The sequence below is a fragment of the Schistocerca cancellata genome, chromosome 5 (genome assembly GCF_023864275.1).
Source record: "Schistocerca cancellata isolate TAMUIC-IGC-003103 chromosome 5, iqSchCanc2.1, whole genome shotgun sequence".
Lineage (NCBI taxonomy): Eukaryota > Metazoa > Arthropoda > Insecta > Orthoptera > Acrididae > Schistocerca > Schistocerca cancellata.
The window spans coordinates 366139987-366155922 of NC_064630.1; the positions used below are offsets into that span (position 1 = coordinate 366139987).

Below are 15936 nucleotides of genomic sequence, written 5' to 3' on the forward strand. Positions count from 1 at the left end.
TAATAGTTCCAATCCCAAAGAAAACAGGTGTTGACAGATGTGGAAATTACCGAACTATCAGTTTAATAAACACAAATTATTTACAGACAAATGGAAAAACTGGTAGAAGCCGACCTCGGGGAAAATCAGTTTCGATTCCGTAGAAATGTTGGAACACGTGAGGCAATACTGACCTTACGACTTATCTTAGAAGAAAGATTAAGGGAAGGCAAACCTACATTTCTAGCATTTGTAGACTTAGAGAAAGCTTTCGACAATGTTGACTGGAATACTCTCTTTCAAATTCTGAAGGTGGCAGGGGTAAAATACAGGGAGCGAAAGGCTATTTACAATTTGTACAGAAACCAGATGGCAGTTATAAGAGTCGAGGGAAATGAAAGGGAAGCAGTGGTTGGGAAGGGAGTGAGACAGGGTTGTAGCCTCTCCCCAATGCTATTCAATCTGTATACTGAGCAAGCAGTAAAGGAAACAAAACAAAAGTTCGGAGTAGGTATTAAAATCCATGGAGAAGAAATAAAAATTTTGAGGTTCGCCGATGACATTGTAATTCTGTCAGAGAAGAGCAGTTGAACGGAATGGATAGTGTCTTGAAAGGAGGGTATAAGATGAACATCAACAAAAGCAAAACAAGGATAATGGAATGTAGTCGAATTAAGTCGGGTTATGCTGAGGGAATCAGATTAGGAAATGAGACACTTAAAGTAGTAAAGGGGTTTTGCTATTTAGGGAGCAAAATAACTGATGATGATCAAAGTAGAGAGGATATAAGGCGACCGGAGTGGCCGTGCGGTTCTAGGCGCTACAGTCTGGAACCGAGTGACCGCTATGGTCGCAGGTTCGAATCCTGCCTCGGGCATGGATGTGTGTGATGTCCTTAGGTTAGTTAGGTTTAATTAGTTCTAAGTTCTAGGCGACTGATGACCTCGGCAGTTAAGTCGCATAGTGCTCAGAGCCATTTGAACCAGAGAGGATATAAAATGTAGGCTGGCAACGGCAAGGAAAGCGTTTCTGAAAAAGAGAAATTTGTTACCATCGAGTATTGATTTAAGTGTCAGGAAGTCGTTTCTGAAAGTATTTGTATGGAGAGTCACCATGTATGGAAGTGAAACATGGACAATAAATAGTTTAGACAAGAAGAAAATAGAAGCTTTCGAAATGTGGTGCTACAGAAGAATACTGAAGATTAGATGGGTAGATCACGTGACTAATGAGAAGCTTTCGAAATGTGGTGCTACAGAAGAATACTGAAGATTAGATGGGTAGATCACGTGACTAATGAGGAAGTATTGAATAGAATTGGGGAGAAGAGGAGTTTGTGGCACAACTTGACTAGAAGAAGGGATCGGCTTGTAGGACATGTTCTGAGGCATCAAGGGATCACCAATTTAGTACTGGAGGGCAGCGTGGAGGGTTTTTAAAAATCAAAGAGGGAGACCAAGAGATGAATACACTAAGCAGATTCAGAAGGATGTAGGCTGCAGTAGGTACTGGGAGATAAAGAAGCTTGCACAGGATAGAGCAGCATGGAGAGCTGCATCAAACCAGTCTCAGGACTGAAGACCACAACAACAACAACAACAACAGTTTTCTGCATAAATTTTCACAAGTACTTTGGCAAATCAAGAAAACATCTGCAATCTCTGAAATGCCCTTGTTGAAGGGCATCATTGTCTCCCTTCTCCTTGATATATTCTCATGCCAAGTGCACACACTCCTGTTTCTGAACTTGCAAAACATGAGAATTTAACTGAACATTCTGTTCAGCAACCACAATTTTCACTGTGCTTCAGATATCCTGTTGCATAAAATACACGTACTGGAAAGAGAAACAAACCACACAACAAAATCAGATCACATGTTACTAGCCACAAATGTCATCTGCAAGTGAGTAGCTAAACTACCCAGTGTAGCAGAGTGATCTGATAATTGTGAACTAAATAGACCAAGCGCATTCTCCAACCGGTTATTGCTATGGTAGCAGCCCTGCAAACAGTCAGATGTTAATCACCTTGTTATTCTGACCCAAGAATAGATATCAATTTCTATTTCATTTCACTAAATGTTATTTGAACTTCTGTGCAAATAAAACTTACCAACATCACATAAAAACTTAAGGATTTTTTATTGCTGCAACTTGGTAGACTACTATTATGGAGTTCAAACCATCTCTCTCTCTCTCTCTCTCTCTCTCTCTCTCTCTCTCTATATATATATATATCACAACTGCTTACAGTCCATGTCGTAAAAGAAACACCTTCACTCTCTTCTGCAAAGAAACATTGGAGAGAACTTAAGAACTTATGTGATTTATTCTTGATTAGTATTACAATGTTTGAGATCCTCAATTCAGCCTGAGGTTGAAGGAATCCAGAAAAACGAAGCTAGTGCTGTAATCAAAACCTAACGTGTGAATCCAACCACTTGTTATACCACTACATCAAGATTTTTTATTTGCGAAGAAAGAATATTCTACTCATATTATTTAACATTACAAACCATTACATAACTTTTTTAAATTTTATTTCACATTGAAAACTGGCTGAATTTAGCTTCGTTCTGTAGAGTAATGGCACACACCATGAGTCAGAAAAGCATCAACAGTCATTATCAGACAATCCTAATTCCTAAAGATTCAAACAAGGCAGCAATTTACACTGCAAATGGAAGCTAAATGTTACAATAACTTTCGCTGGTATATGCTATTGCTGAAGGAACTAGTTATTGAAAATTGCAAGGGTTGAAAAATAGCTCATTTTCATAGCATCAAATTAAGCCTTCAAAAATTAACATCAATGGTACTGTGATAGCAGTTTCCAGAAAATTAAATTCGTTATATCAATTTTCAACAAAGATAATAGGGGACAATGCTAAAAATCATCAAAGAAAATGAGTGAGTATACTGATGTGTGGCAAGGCATGTACATAGAAAACAAAAACATAAATTATAAATATATGCCAGGATGGAAATAACATACCTAAATGTGGGTGGTACAGGCACTTCAGAGTCAAGATCTGAGCGCCAGCTAGGAAAAAGAGCTGGGTGGTTTTCATTATCTGTGTTGCTCTGGACCCGTGGAATTGTTATTCTCTTGCTTTTAGGGGGTTTACCCATTTGGCTTTGCGCTGCATCCTGTGGCATGTTCCCTCTACGTTGTGATGCCAATCAGTTTTTATTTCACTGGAACGAAAAATATATTATTTGGTTATTGGTATCGTAAATTAAGTACTGGGCATATTACAAATATGTAGTGCAATGATACTATTTTTGAGCATCCACAAATAAATTATGAAGAACCAAAAAGCAAAATTAACACTTTTAACTTGTATTCTGCAATTGTTACCTATATTTCTGTCTCACTATTATCATTTTCAGTCCAGAAAAGTTTCTGATTTTTACAAAAGAAACTATAAGAATTGCACTAAGATAAACACACACAATCACTACTTGTACAAGAACGGAAAAAATAGTTATTTAAACATAAGATCACTACACAGAACATGTTAAACAAATAATAAGCAGTTTATAAGTAAAACATTAAATCCATTATAATCAGTCAGTCTGAAGTACTTCAATTATCTTCACGCTTATTACAAATCTGCAAATCAGCTGATGCTTCAGTTTTTTTACAAAATTCATCATTTTCTAAGTCTTTATTTAATACTTTCCAGGAAGAGTTAAGAACTCCAGTATTACATCTTTAGGTCATTAATCTCCATTTGTAGGATGACTTTTTTTTTTTTAATTTGATATCCAAGCAGTATCTACTTTTGGAAATTTTTCATATGACAGAAACCAAAATTGGACTTCCCAAACCTAACTTATGAATCATTCACTACAGAGGACACCGTGGTTTAAAGGTATAATTCTTCTGTTTTCAGAATGTGTTATTTGAATTCCTAAACTTATTGTGACATCTGTTTTTAAAGGAATTGAACATTTAAATAATACTCTTGTAAAACAGTTGCGAAAATGTATTAGGAAAAGCTTTATGAAGATGAAAAGATTCTGGTGACACTATTTTTTCACGTAAAATTTACTATTGTATGAAACTGTAGAAAGCAGTTGCAACTGTTGCTATACAAAGAGGGAGCTCACATTTTGCACACTGCATGTGCATTTTAGCTTTGCACTCATGAGTTTTGCTATTATATGCCAACTTCTGCTGATCCAAGCATGGAACATGGTTCACAAAACCATATCTGATACACTCTATTGGTGCAGTTAGTTTTTACACTTTGCAGGCACATATACCAGGATAGCTTCATTTGAAAGTCTGCCTCTCTTCTTTGCAGTCCATTTCCATACCATAAACCACGATTCTGTAAAATATTGATGACAATTGTTTAGATCCAAAGTTTGCTTTTCAGGAAGCCCAAGATGTTTTGCCTCATGCACATACTCCAGCCATAAATTGGTTACAGTCATATCAGTGGCCTGAGTAAACACGTGCTGTGTCCACTTTCATGCTCAAATAAATGTTCTGTAAATTGAAATCAAAAACCATATACGTCAATACCACTCACGGCAATTTCATAGTTTCAGTAACAGCAGGTCTCGAAACATCAATGTACAGTTTATTCTTCTTTTCCAAACATCTACAGGTATCCTTGGTTCCAATTGCCTTGTAAGTTTGAACTCGCCACTGATCTGTTGACAAATCACTTCGAGGATTGCAGCACTGTCATTGCTGATAACTGCCTGCATAAATTCTTGTGGTTCATTTTCCTTTGTGGCTGCATTAGTATAGCAAAATCAAGCTTTTATTTATTTATTCCTTTATTTACACGTCAAGTTCCTTATGACCAAATTGAGGAGCAAATTTCCAAGGTCACAGAACATGTGAGTACATGAAAGTACAACATAAAAGTAATAACAGATAAAACTAAATGTTCATGAACCCGAGAAAAGTCAGTCCGTAAGGTTAAGTAAATGCAATCAACAAAACAATAAGAATCAGCTTAATTTTTGAAGGAACTCCTCGACAGAATAGGAGTGACCCATGAGGAAACACTTCAGTTTCGATTTGGAAGTGCGTGGATTACTGCTAAGATTTTTTAATTCAAGTGGTAGCTTACTGAAAATGGATGCAGCAGTATACTGCACACCTTTTTGCACAAGAGTTAAGGAAGTCCGATCCAAATGCAGGTTTGATTTCTGCCGAGTATTAACTGAGTGAAAGCTGCTTATTCTTGGGAATAAGCTAATATTGTTAACAAGAAATGACAGTGAGGAATATACAGGGTGGTCCAAAAGTCCGTAAACACCCTCATAAAATTCAAATGGAGTAGCAAACCAGGAAACAGAGTCCCTACACACGAGAAACGGGAAGGGGGAAACTTTATAGGCTATGCCACCAACATGGAAGCCATTTTGAAAGCCGCCATCTTGGATTCAATTCCAAAATTTCAAATGGGAATGTGGTCATGTGACATATCAAATAGGTAGAGAATTTCACCAGAAAAACAATGCTGTTGTTATTTTAAACATAGCTTTATTCATTCTCGGGTTATAGCCAATTACTTGTGGCAGCAGTGGGACGCTCAGCAGCGTGAGTATTACGTACTGAGAAGTCAATAAATGGAGTCTGAAACGGTGCAAAGTGACTATTCCATGCCTGTGTTTAACTGTTAGGTATCGTTTACTCATGCTAACGTTTGAATCATTGTTTCCTTATTTACAGGTTACAAAATGTCCTTAACACATGAAGAATGCATTGAAATCAACTTGATGTCAGGAGAAAGAAGCACACGAGTCATTGCTGAGGATTTCAACAGTCGTCACCCAACCAGACAGCCCATCACTCACAGCGCAGTTGCCAAGCTTTTGGCCAAATTGCGAGCAACAGGTTCTGTCGGAGATAAACCTAAGGCTGGAAGACAAAAATCTGCCATCGATGAAGCAACAACAGTGAGCGTATTGGCATCATTTAGCAAGAGTCCGCAACAGAGTACTCGTTGCCTGTCACAAGAATGTGGGGTTAGCCGTGCCTCCATACTGTGAATTTTATCACAGCACAAATGGCACCCGTACATAATTCAGCTGCTCCAACAACTGAACGAGGAAGACGCAGACTGTCGGGTACAGTTCGCAGAATGGGTGACACGGCAGCTGCAAATAAACCCACATTTCCCCTATCAGGTGCTGTTCAGTGATGAAGCCAATTTCTTTATCAATGGTGAAGTGAACAAGCAGAATCACAGATACTGGTCCAACACTAATCCACACTGGATTGATGCTTCCAAAATGGTCGACTCACAAAAAGTAATGGACTGGTGTGGTGTGTGGGGTACCAAAGTCGTTGGACCTTTTTTTATTGATGGTACGTTAACAGCCAACGGTTATCTGAGGTTATTGGATGAAGAAGTGTTTCCCTCGTTAACGGAGGAGGGGTCATTTCCGGAATTCTTCCAGCATGATGGAGCCCCACCACATTATGGACACAAAGTGCGAGCATACCTGGATGTGCAGTTCCCTCAAAAGTGGATTGGTCGTAGGGGTGCTGTGGAGTGGCCAACACGTTCATCAGATTTGACTCCTTTGGATTTTTATCTTTGGGGTCATCTCAAAGCACTGGTTTATTCTGTGAAAATACGGGATTTGCATCATCTAAAGCAGTGCATTGTTGATGAGTGTGGTCAAATTCAGCCAGATGTGTTGGTCAAAGTTCATCAGGACTGGGTTCGGAGGATAGCATTAACAATCCAACATAATGAACAACATACCGAGCCATTACTATGACTGTTGGTGGTCTCTCGGGACTAACATCGACGTAATGTCTCTTCAGCAGATAACACACATGCTGCTGAGCGTCCCAACACTGCCACATGCAACTGGGTATAGCCCGAGAATGAATAAAGCTATGTTTAAAATAACAACGGCATTGTTTTTCTGGTGAAGTTCTCTATCTGTCTGATATGTCACATGACCACATTCCCATTTGAAATTTTGGAGTTGAATCCAAGATAGCCGCCATGTTGGTGGCATAGCCTATAAAGTTTCCCCCCTTCCCGTTCCTCGTGCTTAGGAACTCTGTTTCCTTGTTTGCTACTCCATTTGGATTTTATCAGGTTGTTTCCAGACTTTTGGACCACCCTATATATATAGGGTCTTTGTCTTTAAATATGTCTGCTTGTGTCTGTATATGTGTGGATGGATGTGTGTGTGTGTGTGTGTGTGTGTGTGTGTGTGTGTGTGCGCGCGCGAGTGTATACCCGTCCTTTTTTCCCCCTAAGGTAAGTCTTTCCGCTCCCGGGACTGGAGTAACTCCTTACCCTCTCCCTTAAAACCCACATCCTTTCGTCTTTCCCTCTCCTTCCCTCTTTCCTGATGAGGCAACAGTTTGTTGCGAAAGCTTGAATTTTGTGTGTCTGTCGACCTGCCAGCACTTTCATTTGGTAAGTCACATAATCTTTGTTTTAGGTATATTTTTCCTAAGTGGAATGTTTCCTTCTATTATATATATAAAAATAGAGGGAAACATTCCACGTGGGAAAAATATATCTAAAAAGAAAGATGATGGGACTTACCAAACAAAAGCGCTGGCAGGTCGATAGACACACAAACAAACACAAACATACACACAAAATTCTAGCTTTCGCAACCAACGGTTGGAAAGAGGGAAGGAGAGGGAAAGACGAAAGGATTTGGGTTTTAAGGGAGAGGGTAAGGAGTCATTCCAATCTCGGGAGCGGAAAGACTTACCTTAGGGGGAAAAAAGGACGGGTATACACTCGCGCGCACACACACACATATCCAGGCACATATACAGACAAGCATAATATATATCATGACTCATGAACAGGGGTCGACAACAGGTTCTCATTTACATAAATAAGGAACAGGAGTGGCCCCAACACTGATCTCTGGGACACCCCCCCCACCACCACCACCAGCACCACTTGACAGTACCCCACTCAGACCCCACATCACAGCAGTTAACATTGTGAATAATGACCTTTTGCCACCTGTTGCTGAAGTAAGAGGTGAACCAATTCTGAGCTACTCCCCATATTCTGTAATGGTCCAACTTCTGGAGCAATCTTTTGTGATCAACACAATCAAATGCCTTAGTTAAATCAAAAATATGACAAGCGTTTGAAATCTTTTGTTTAGCCCATCCAGTATCTCACAGAGAAAAGAGAATATAGCATTTTCAATTGTTAAATGACTTCTAAAGCCGAACTGTACATTTGATAGCAAACTGTGCGATATAAAATGATCAATTATCCTCACATACACGGCCTTTTCAATAACTTTTGCAAACACTAATGCCATAGAAATAGGTCAAAAATTATCTACATTATCCCTTCCTCCCTTTTTGTAAAGTGGCTTTACTACTGAGTACTTTAATTTGCTCAGGGAACTGACCATTCCTAAAGGAAAATACAGGGCTAACATGTGCAGTACAGTACTTTAATATTCTGACAGTCATCATCATCATCATCATCATCATCATCATCATCATCATCTAAATCTTCCTCCTTGAGGTAATCCATTTTCTGGTAAAGCTCATAATTTCTGTCAGCCACTGAAGAAAAATTATACTCAAGTTTTTCAATATCGATATAACACTATTTCCCACAATTTCTAAAATCTCTTCCACAATGTGTTTTTCTTTATAATGCCTGATCACTGTTGAAATAATTCCAAGTAGCTGCTAACAACAAACAATTGTAAAAATGAGAGCAAACATTTAGAAGGAGCACATAAGCAAAACCAAAAATGAGGATGTCTATAGACACTTTACCCATCATCACTGACAATTTTTTGAAACTTTGCCTTGGCAACTGTAATTCTGCTAACTTATGATTGTAGCTGGAAACCTGTTTCAACAGGGAAAAAAATCACAACTTTGCTGAACATTTACAAAAAGCATATACAATTATAAAAGCTATGAAATCACACTCAGCTACAATCTTTGCACAGCCAAGATTCTGAACATGCCGTGGAAGCTCAAACATCAATCAATAGATGGCACACAGAGAATGTCCACTACAAAGAATCCTATGCTTAGTGTCTTACACAGTTTATAGAGGGCATATATAGACTGAAAATACAATCCTCCCCTACAGTGGACAAATAAACTGAAAGGTTTAAGAACAAAAATTATTTGCATGGTATATTACACCCAATTAATTTTGCTCCTCAAATATTTTCACAATAAAATTGAACTCACTGTCTACCGGAACACAATCTCTATGAAACAGAAGAGCCAGCCACAACTTATTTCAAGAAAAATGTCAATACCACCAATAGACATGTGAAAAGACATACTCCTGTATCCTGCCTTATGAAACTAATAGCTCCTTCCTCAGGGAGAAAGAAAGTATAGACAAATGATGAAGGCAAAACATAATATCTCAGTATTATCTTATACAGGGTGTTACAAAAAGGTACGGCCAAACTTTGAGGAAACATTCCTCACACACAAATAAAGAAAAGATGTTATGTGGACATGTGTCCGGAAACGCTTAATTTCCATGTTGGAGTTCATTTTAGTTTGTTCTTCCACCTACGCTCAATGGAGCACGTTATCATGATTTCATACGGGATACTCTACCTGCGCTGCTGGAACATGTGCCTTTACAAGTACGACACAACATGTGGTTCATGCACGATGGAGCTCCCACACATTTCAGTCGAAAAGTTCGTACGCTTCTCAACAACAGATTCGGTGACCGATGGATTGGTAGAGGCAGACCAATTCCATGGCCTCCACATTCTCCTGACCTCAACCCTCTTGACTTTCATTTATGGCGGCACTTGAAAGCTCTTGTCTACGCAACCCCGGTACCAAATGTAGAGACTCTTTGTGCACGTATTGTGGACGGCTGTGATACAATACGCCATTCTCCAGGGCTGTGTGTGTGTGTGTGTGTGTGTGTGTGTGTGTGTGTGTGTGTGTGTTTGTTTGAAGTTTACGGGCGCTAAACAGCGTGGTCATCAGCGCCGAAACGCATAAAAACAGGAACACATGCAGTGAAGGGACTAAGACAAACAGCGAACAAGGAGAACGGCTAAAAGACACAGACTTGACGCAGTTCCAAATCCTCACACACAGAGGCAAAACAAGAGGAGAAGGGACACACTAAAAAGGAAAGGAAACACAAGGAAAAGAGAACAGAAACCGAAGGGAAACAAGGAGGTAATCGTGACTGGCTGACTTCTTACCTAAAACCCGGGTGAGCCAGTCACCCAGCAGCACATTAAAACCCTCTTCCTAAAATCCGAGGCAACAAATTGGTCAGGACACAAAACCGTAAGACCTTAACTACAGTCGTTGCGTCATCTTGTAAAATAGAGGGCAAATCCGGTGGCAAAGAAACCATCGCCCTCTGGTCAGAGAATAAAAGACAGTCAAGTAAAATGTGGCGGACAGTAACCTGGACGCCACAAGAACTGCAGATTGGGGGGTCCTCCCGCCGGAGTAAAAAACCATGCGTTAAGGGACTGTGCCCAATGCGGAGGTGAGTGAGGAGAACCTCATCCCACCTGCATGACTGGTAGGACACGTACACCATGGCCGCGTGGTAGTCTTGACCAGACGCAGCTTATTTTCACCGACTGCTAGCCACTCCTCTTTCCACTGACGCATAACGCGAAAACGCAGGAGGGAGGTAACAGCATGGAGGGGGACGGCACATTCAACAACGTGAGGGAGGGAACATGCATCTTTGGCAGCCACATCCGCCAGTTCGTTTCCCCTAATACCCACGTGCCCCAGCACCCAGCAGAAGGAAACCACCTTCCCTTGCCGTTGCAGGTGGAGGAGGGCATCATGGATGTTCTGGACGACCTTATCCGCTGGGTACAAGTGTTGCATGGTCTGAAGGGCACTCAGGGAGTCAGAACAGATGAGGAACTTAAGACTGGGAACACACCTCATCTGCTCCAATGCCCGCAAGATCGCAAACAATTCGGCATCAAAGATGGTAAACGCCGCAGGAAGCCGTAACTTGACGACTCGATCAGGAAAAACAACAGCACAACCAACAGAGTCCCCCTGTTTAGAGCCATCCGTAAAGACTGGTACATGGTCGGGATGCTGGTTTAAAATATCATAAAATAAGGAGGTAAAAACAAACGCAGGAGTGCAGCTCCTCCGGTACTCAGACAAGTCTAAAAGGACGCTGGGCCTCTGGAGCAACCAGGGAGGCAGGCGAGTAAAACCTTGTTGTTGGGGGGCCAGATGCTCCACACCAAGGGACTCAAGCAAATGCTTGGCACGGATCCCAAATGGTCTCGTTGCCCTGGGACAACTGGAAAAGAGACGTTCCATAGGCGGTCGGGCAACGGTAGGGTACGCAGGGGAGGTAGGACAGGCAGGAATTGACACACCCGTCGCACCATGAGGAGTTTCCGCCGGATGGCGAGCGGCGGTTCCCCTGCCTCAGCACACAGGCTGGGGACGGGACTGGTACGGAAGGCACCAGTGGCCAGCCTGATACCCTCATGGTGTACTGCATTAAGAATCTTCAGATACGAAGGCCTCACCGACCCATACACGGTGCAACCATAGTCAAGACGCGATCGGACGAAAGCCCTATAAAACTGCAGCAGACGCGCCCGATCTGCTCCCCAGGACCGATGGCTCAGACACTTCAAAATATTCAGTGCCTTCAGGGCCCGCACCTTGAGGTCTTTAAGGTGAGGCAACCACGACAACTTGGAATCAAAGGTGAGGCCCAGGAACCGCACAGTGTCGCGAAAAGGAAGAATGGTGTCCCTCAGACGCAATTCAGGGGAGGTAAAAAGACATCGAGAACGATTAAAATGAACACACACACATTTGTCTGCAGAAAAGGTAAAACCCGTCTTCGCAGTCCATGCCTCTAATCGCTGTATCGTAAGCTGCAACTGCCGACTAGCAGTGACAAGACTGGAGGAAGAACAGAAAACAGCAAAATCGTCCACAAACAAGAAGCATTGGGCAGGACTCCGGATAGTGGACGTGATACTGTTAATGGCGATGGCAAAGAGGGTGATACTTAAAACGCTTCCCTGAGGAACACCATTCTCCTGCACATACAAAGCAGAGAGCACATTACCAACCCTATAACGAAAGAGGTGGTGGGAAAGAAAGGACCGAATGAAGATTGGGAGACGGCCACGAAAGCCCCACTCATGGAGTTGATTGAGGATATGGCGGCGCCAAGTAGTGTCATACGCCTTATGAATATCAAAGAAGACACCAAGACAATGCTGGTTATGTAGGAAGGCCTGCTGGATGGCCGCCTCCAGCAGCGTCAAGTTGTCTACAGTTGAACGACATCTCCGAAAGCCACACTGAAAGGGGCTAAGGAGCTGCCTGGTCTCGAGCAGCCAAACCAGGCGACGGTTGATCATGCGTTCCAACGTCTTCCCGACACAGCTCGTCAAAGCAATACTTCGATAACTGCTGGGATGCGTTCGGTCCTTCCCCGGTTTGAGGAGAGGAATCAAAATCGCCTCCCTCCACAAGTCAGGGTATGTGCCAGATAACCATATCATATTAAAACAATTCAGGAGAACTTCCTTGGATGGCAGCAACAAGTGCTGCAGCATGCTGTACCGGATTTGATCATGACCAGGCGCAGTATCATGAGCCACAGACAGCGCCGAATCCAGTTCCCACATTGTGAAGGGGCAGTTGTAGGGTTCAGAATTTGGAGACCGGAAGTCCAAGTGACCCCCATCGATGGCAGTTCGGTAGCGGCAGAAATCTGGATCACAGTTAATAGTGGCGGTAGATTCCGCAAAATGCATGGCCAGTGTCTGGGCAATGTCTCTCGGCGCCGTGAGGAGACATCCCTGATGCAGCAATGCCGTGACAGGTAGTTGGCTGCGTTTCCCAGAAATCCTCCTGATGGCTTCCCATACTTTCGTAGAATTAGTGGAGCGGGAGACAGAGTTCAAGAACAATTGCCATGACCGTCGTTTGCTCTCTTTAATCACTCGCCGCGCTTTGGCCCTTGCCACCCGAAAAGCCGCAAAATTGTCAGCTGAGGGACGGCACTTGAAGCAGCGCAGAGCTGCACGGCAGGCTCGGATGGCGGAGCGGCACTCAGTGGTCCACCAAGGGACAGGACGCCTCTTGGGATTACCGGATGACTGTGGAATGGACAATTCAGCAGCATGGGAGATCACGGCTGTAACATGGTCTACCCATTCGTGGACGCTGGCACGGTGTTCCAAAACAGCCAGTTGGCTGAAAAGTGTCCAGTCAGCTCTGCAGATGTGTCACCGAGGCGGCACTGATAATGCCACAGCCTCATCCAGGAGGCGAATCCAAAGGGGGAAGTGGTCACTAGAATGGAGGTCAGCAACAACCTCCCACAGAGCAGAATCCGCGAGTGCTGGAGAGCAAAAGGAAAGGTCAATAGGCGATGATGACCCGGAAGCAGTACAGAAATGAGTGGGAGCACCAGAGTTGAGGATGCACAGTTCTTCAGACATCATGAGGCTTTCCAGAATGCGACCCCTGGGGCAAGTAGTCGGAGAGCCCCATAAGACATTATGAGCATTGAAGTCCCCCAGCAGAAGAAATGGGCGGGGGAGTTGGCTAATAAGGTCTGTGAGAGCCTCGGAGTCTATCACATCCTGAGGTGGTAAGTAAACGGAACAGACTGTGAGTCTCCGACCCACAAGAAGGTCAACTGCAACTGCTTGCAAGTCTGTAACGAGAGGGAGCTCAGATGAGGGGTGCATGTCACGGACAAAAACCGCAACACCACCCTTTGCCCTTTGCCCCGTCAGATCATCTTTCCGATATACGGTATAGCCCCGTACAGAAGGAGCATCAGAGGCCCGAAAATGTGTCTCTTGGAGACATAAGCACAAAGGGCACTCTCGTACAAGGAGTTGTAATTCGGCCACAGGCGTCCTGAACCCATTCAGGTTCCACTGTAATATGGGAGCCAGTGATTAGGGTGGCTGAACTTCCACCCTTCCTCTGTGTTTCGGAGGAGAGCCCGTACCCGCCGGAAATTTATTCCTGGGGCGAGAAGATCGCCCCCGGTCGACATCAATGTTCATCAGCTCCGATGACGACCCACGGGAGATGTCAGACAGTACGATGGCCTCGTCATCGGACCGACCCTGACTAGTCTCCTCAGGTGGCAAAACCTTCACCTTCGGCGTCTTTTGTCTTGGAGGGCTTAGAATGCAGAGCCTTGTCAACAGGTGGAGCTTTACTCGCCTGGGCAGAAGGCGCCATAGGGGGAGAGGCAGGAAGTACCCCAATGTCAGCAACCACAGCCTTGTCCGACGTTGCAGGGAGAGCTGCAGGTTGCAAAACAACCGCAGCAGCACAAGTGCACTGGCAAACGCAGGTATTAGTGCTAACACTAGCAACCTCCGTTTGCGTAGCAACAGTGGCCACTGGTACCGGTTTCTTCAGAGCGGAAGCGAAAGATGTTGTAAACACAGGAGGCTGCATGGTCTTAAAGAGCTTCTTGGCCTCACCATAGGGGATGCGCTTAGATGTTTTAATCTCCTGTATCTTCCGTTCATCGATGTAGATGGGGCAGACCCGGCTCCAGACAGGGTGACTCCCAGAGCAATTCACGCACTTCACAGGCGATGAACAATCGGCTCCTTCATGGGCAGGCTGACCACATTTACCGCAAGTGGCTACCCCATTGCACCCCAACGTAGTATGCCCAAAGCGCTGACATTTAAAACAGCGCATTGGGTTGGGGAAATATGGCCTTACTGGCAAACGTAAGAATCCCGCTTTGACATGCTCTGGGAGTCTCGGGCAACTGAACGTGAGAATAAACGAGTCGGATTTGACTAGGTCCCCATCGACTCGTTTCATAATATGCTGCACGTCAACAATACCGTCACCAGCCCATTCAGATTTTAACTCATCTGTGGGGATATCCACCAAGTCCCTACATGTCACAACACCCTTACTATAGTTCAGAGTGGAGTGGAGCTCGCTCTCAATAGCGTACTCTCCGAGACAGGTTGCTTTCTGAAGAGAAGCGACTTGACGGGAACTAGAAGTCTCAACTAACAGAGTCCCATTGCGAAGTCGCTTCACAGATTTAAGTGTTCCTGCAATCCCCTCAAGACCCTTGTGGATGTAAAAGGGAGAAACCCTCTCAAAGCTACCCTCCTTCCGTTTAATAATCAAAAACACATTCTGATTATCAGCATGTGCTCTGTTACGACAGTCTGATAAATCTCTATCAACACCAGGCGCTGGAGGACTCGCAGCACGAAGTCGCTTCTTCGATGGGGTGTGTTTTCCTACCAGTGGCCCACCCAAGCCACTGGTAGGGGGAAATGTAGAGGTCGAAGGGTCCATTGCGGTCCCACGAGCAGCTAGGGAACTAAAGGTCCGCTAAGACAGAGCCCCGCGTGCCTGAGTAAGCCTGATACAACTGGGGTGCGGCAGGTGCCCCAGAGGTTGCCCGCTTACGACTGTTCCACCCCAACAGCCATGCATCTCATAGGTGCGGAGCACACCGGAAGATTGAGGGGTTTTTATAGAGGTTGTCCTTCCTCGCAATCCAGGCGGTCAAGCCAAGATTACCATTCCCCGCAGCACACAACATTCCACCGCCGCGCCATACGGTGGTCGCTGAAGCATGTCCGGGGGTTACAGTGACAGGAGACTGGCGGCGCTGACCAGTCCCCAGCTCAGGACCCCGGGGTCGCCAAGCCCGTACTCAGCAAATAAATGCTGAGCCCCTGGGGGCTCCAGGGCTGCATCAGCGCATCAGGGATTCCATGCGACGGAGGGTGGATGCATGTATCCTTGCTAACGGAGGACACTTTGAACATTTTCTGTAATGAAGTGTTTGAAGTCACGCTGGTATGTTCTGTTGCTGTGTGTTTCCATTCCATGATTAATGTGATTTGAAGAGAAATAATAAAATGAGCTCTAACATGGAAAGTAAGCGTTTCCGGACACATGTCCACATAACATATTTTCTCTCTTTGTGTGT

At 44.0% G+C, this 15936-nt stretch overlaps 1 protein-coding gene across 2 annotated transcripts in view; it reads right to left on the reverse strand.

Annotated features, from left to right (window-relative positions):
• Nucleotides 1-15936, reverse strand: part of LOC126187873 (WD repeat-containing protein 37-like) — a 126289-nt gene that overhangs the window by 91851 nt on the left and 18502 nt on the right. For both annotated transcript variants that reach the window (XM_049929204.1, XM_049929203.1), the window contains exon 2: nucleotides 2976-3178. In XM_049929204.1, the coding sequence (XP_049785161.1) occupies nucleotides 2976-3139 (164 nt within the window). In that variant the 5' untranslated portion in view covers nucleotides 3140-3178. The remainder of the gene's footprint in view (nucleotides 1-2975; nucleotides 3179-15936) is intronic.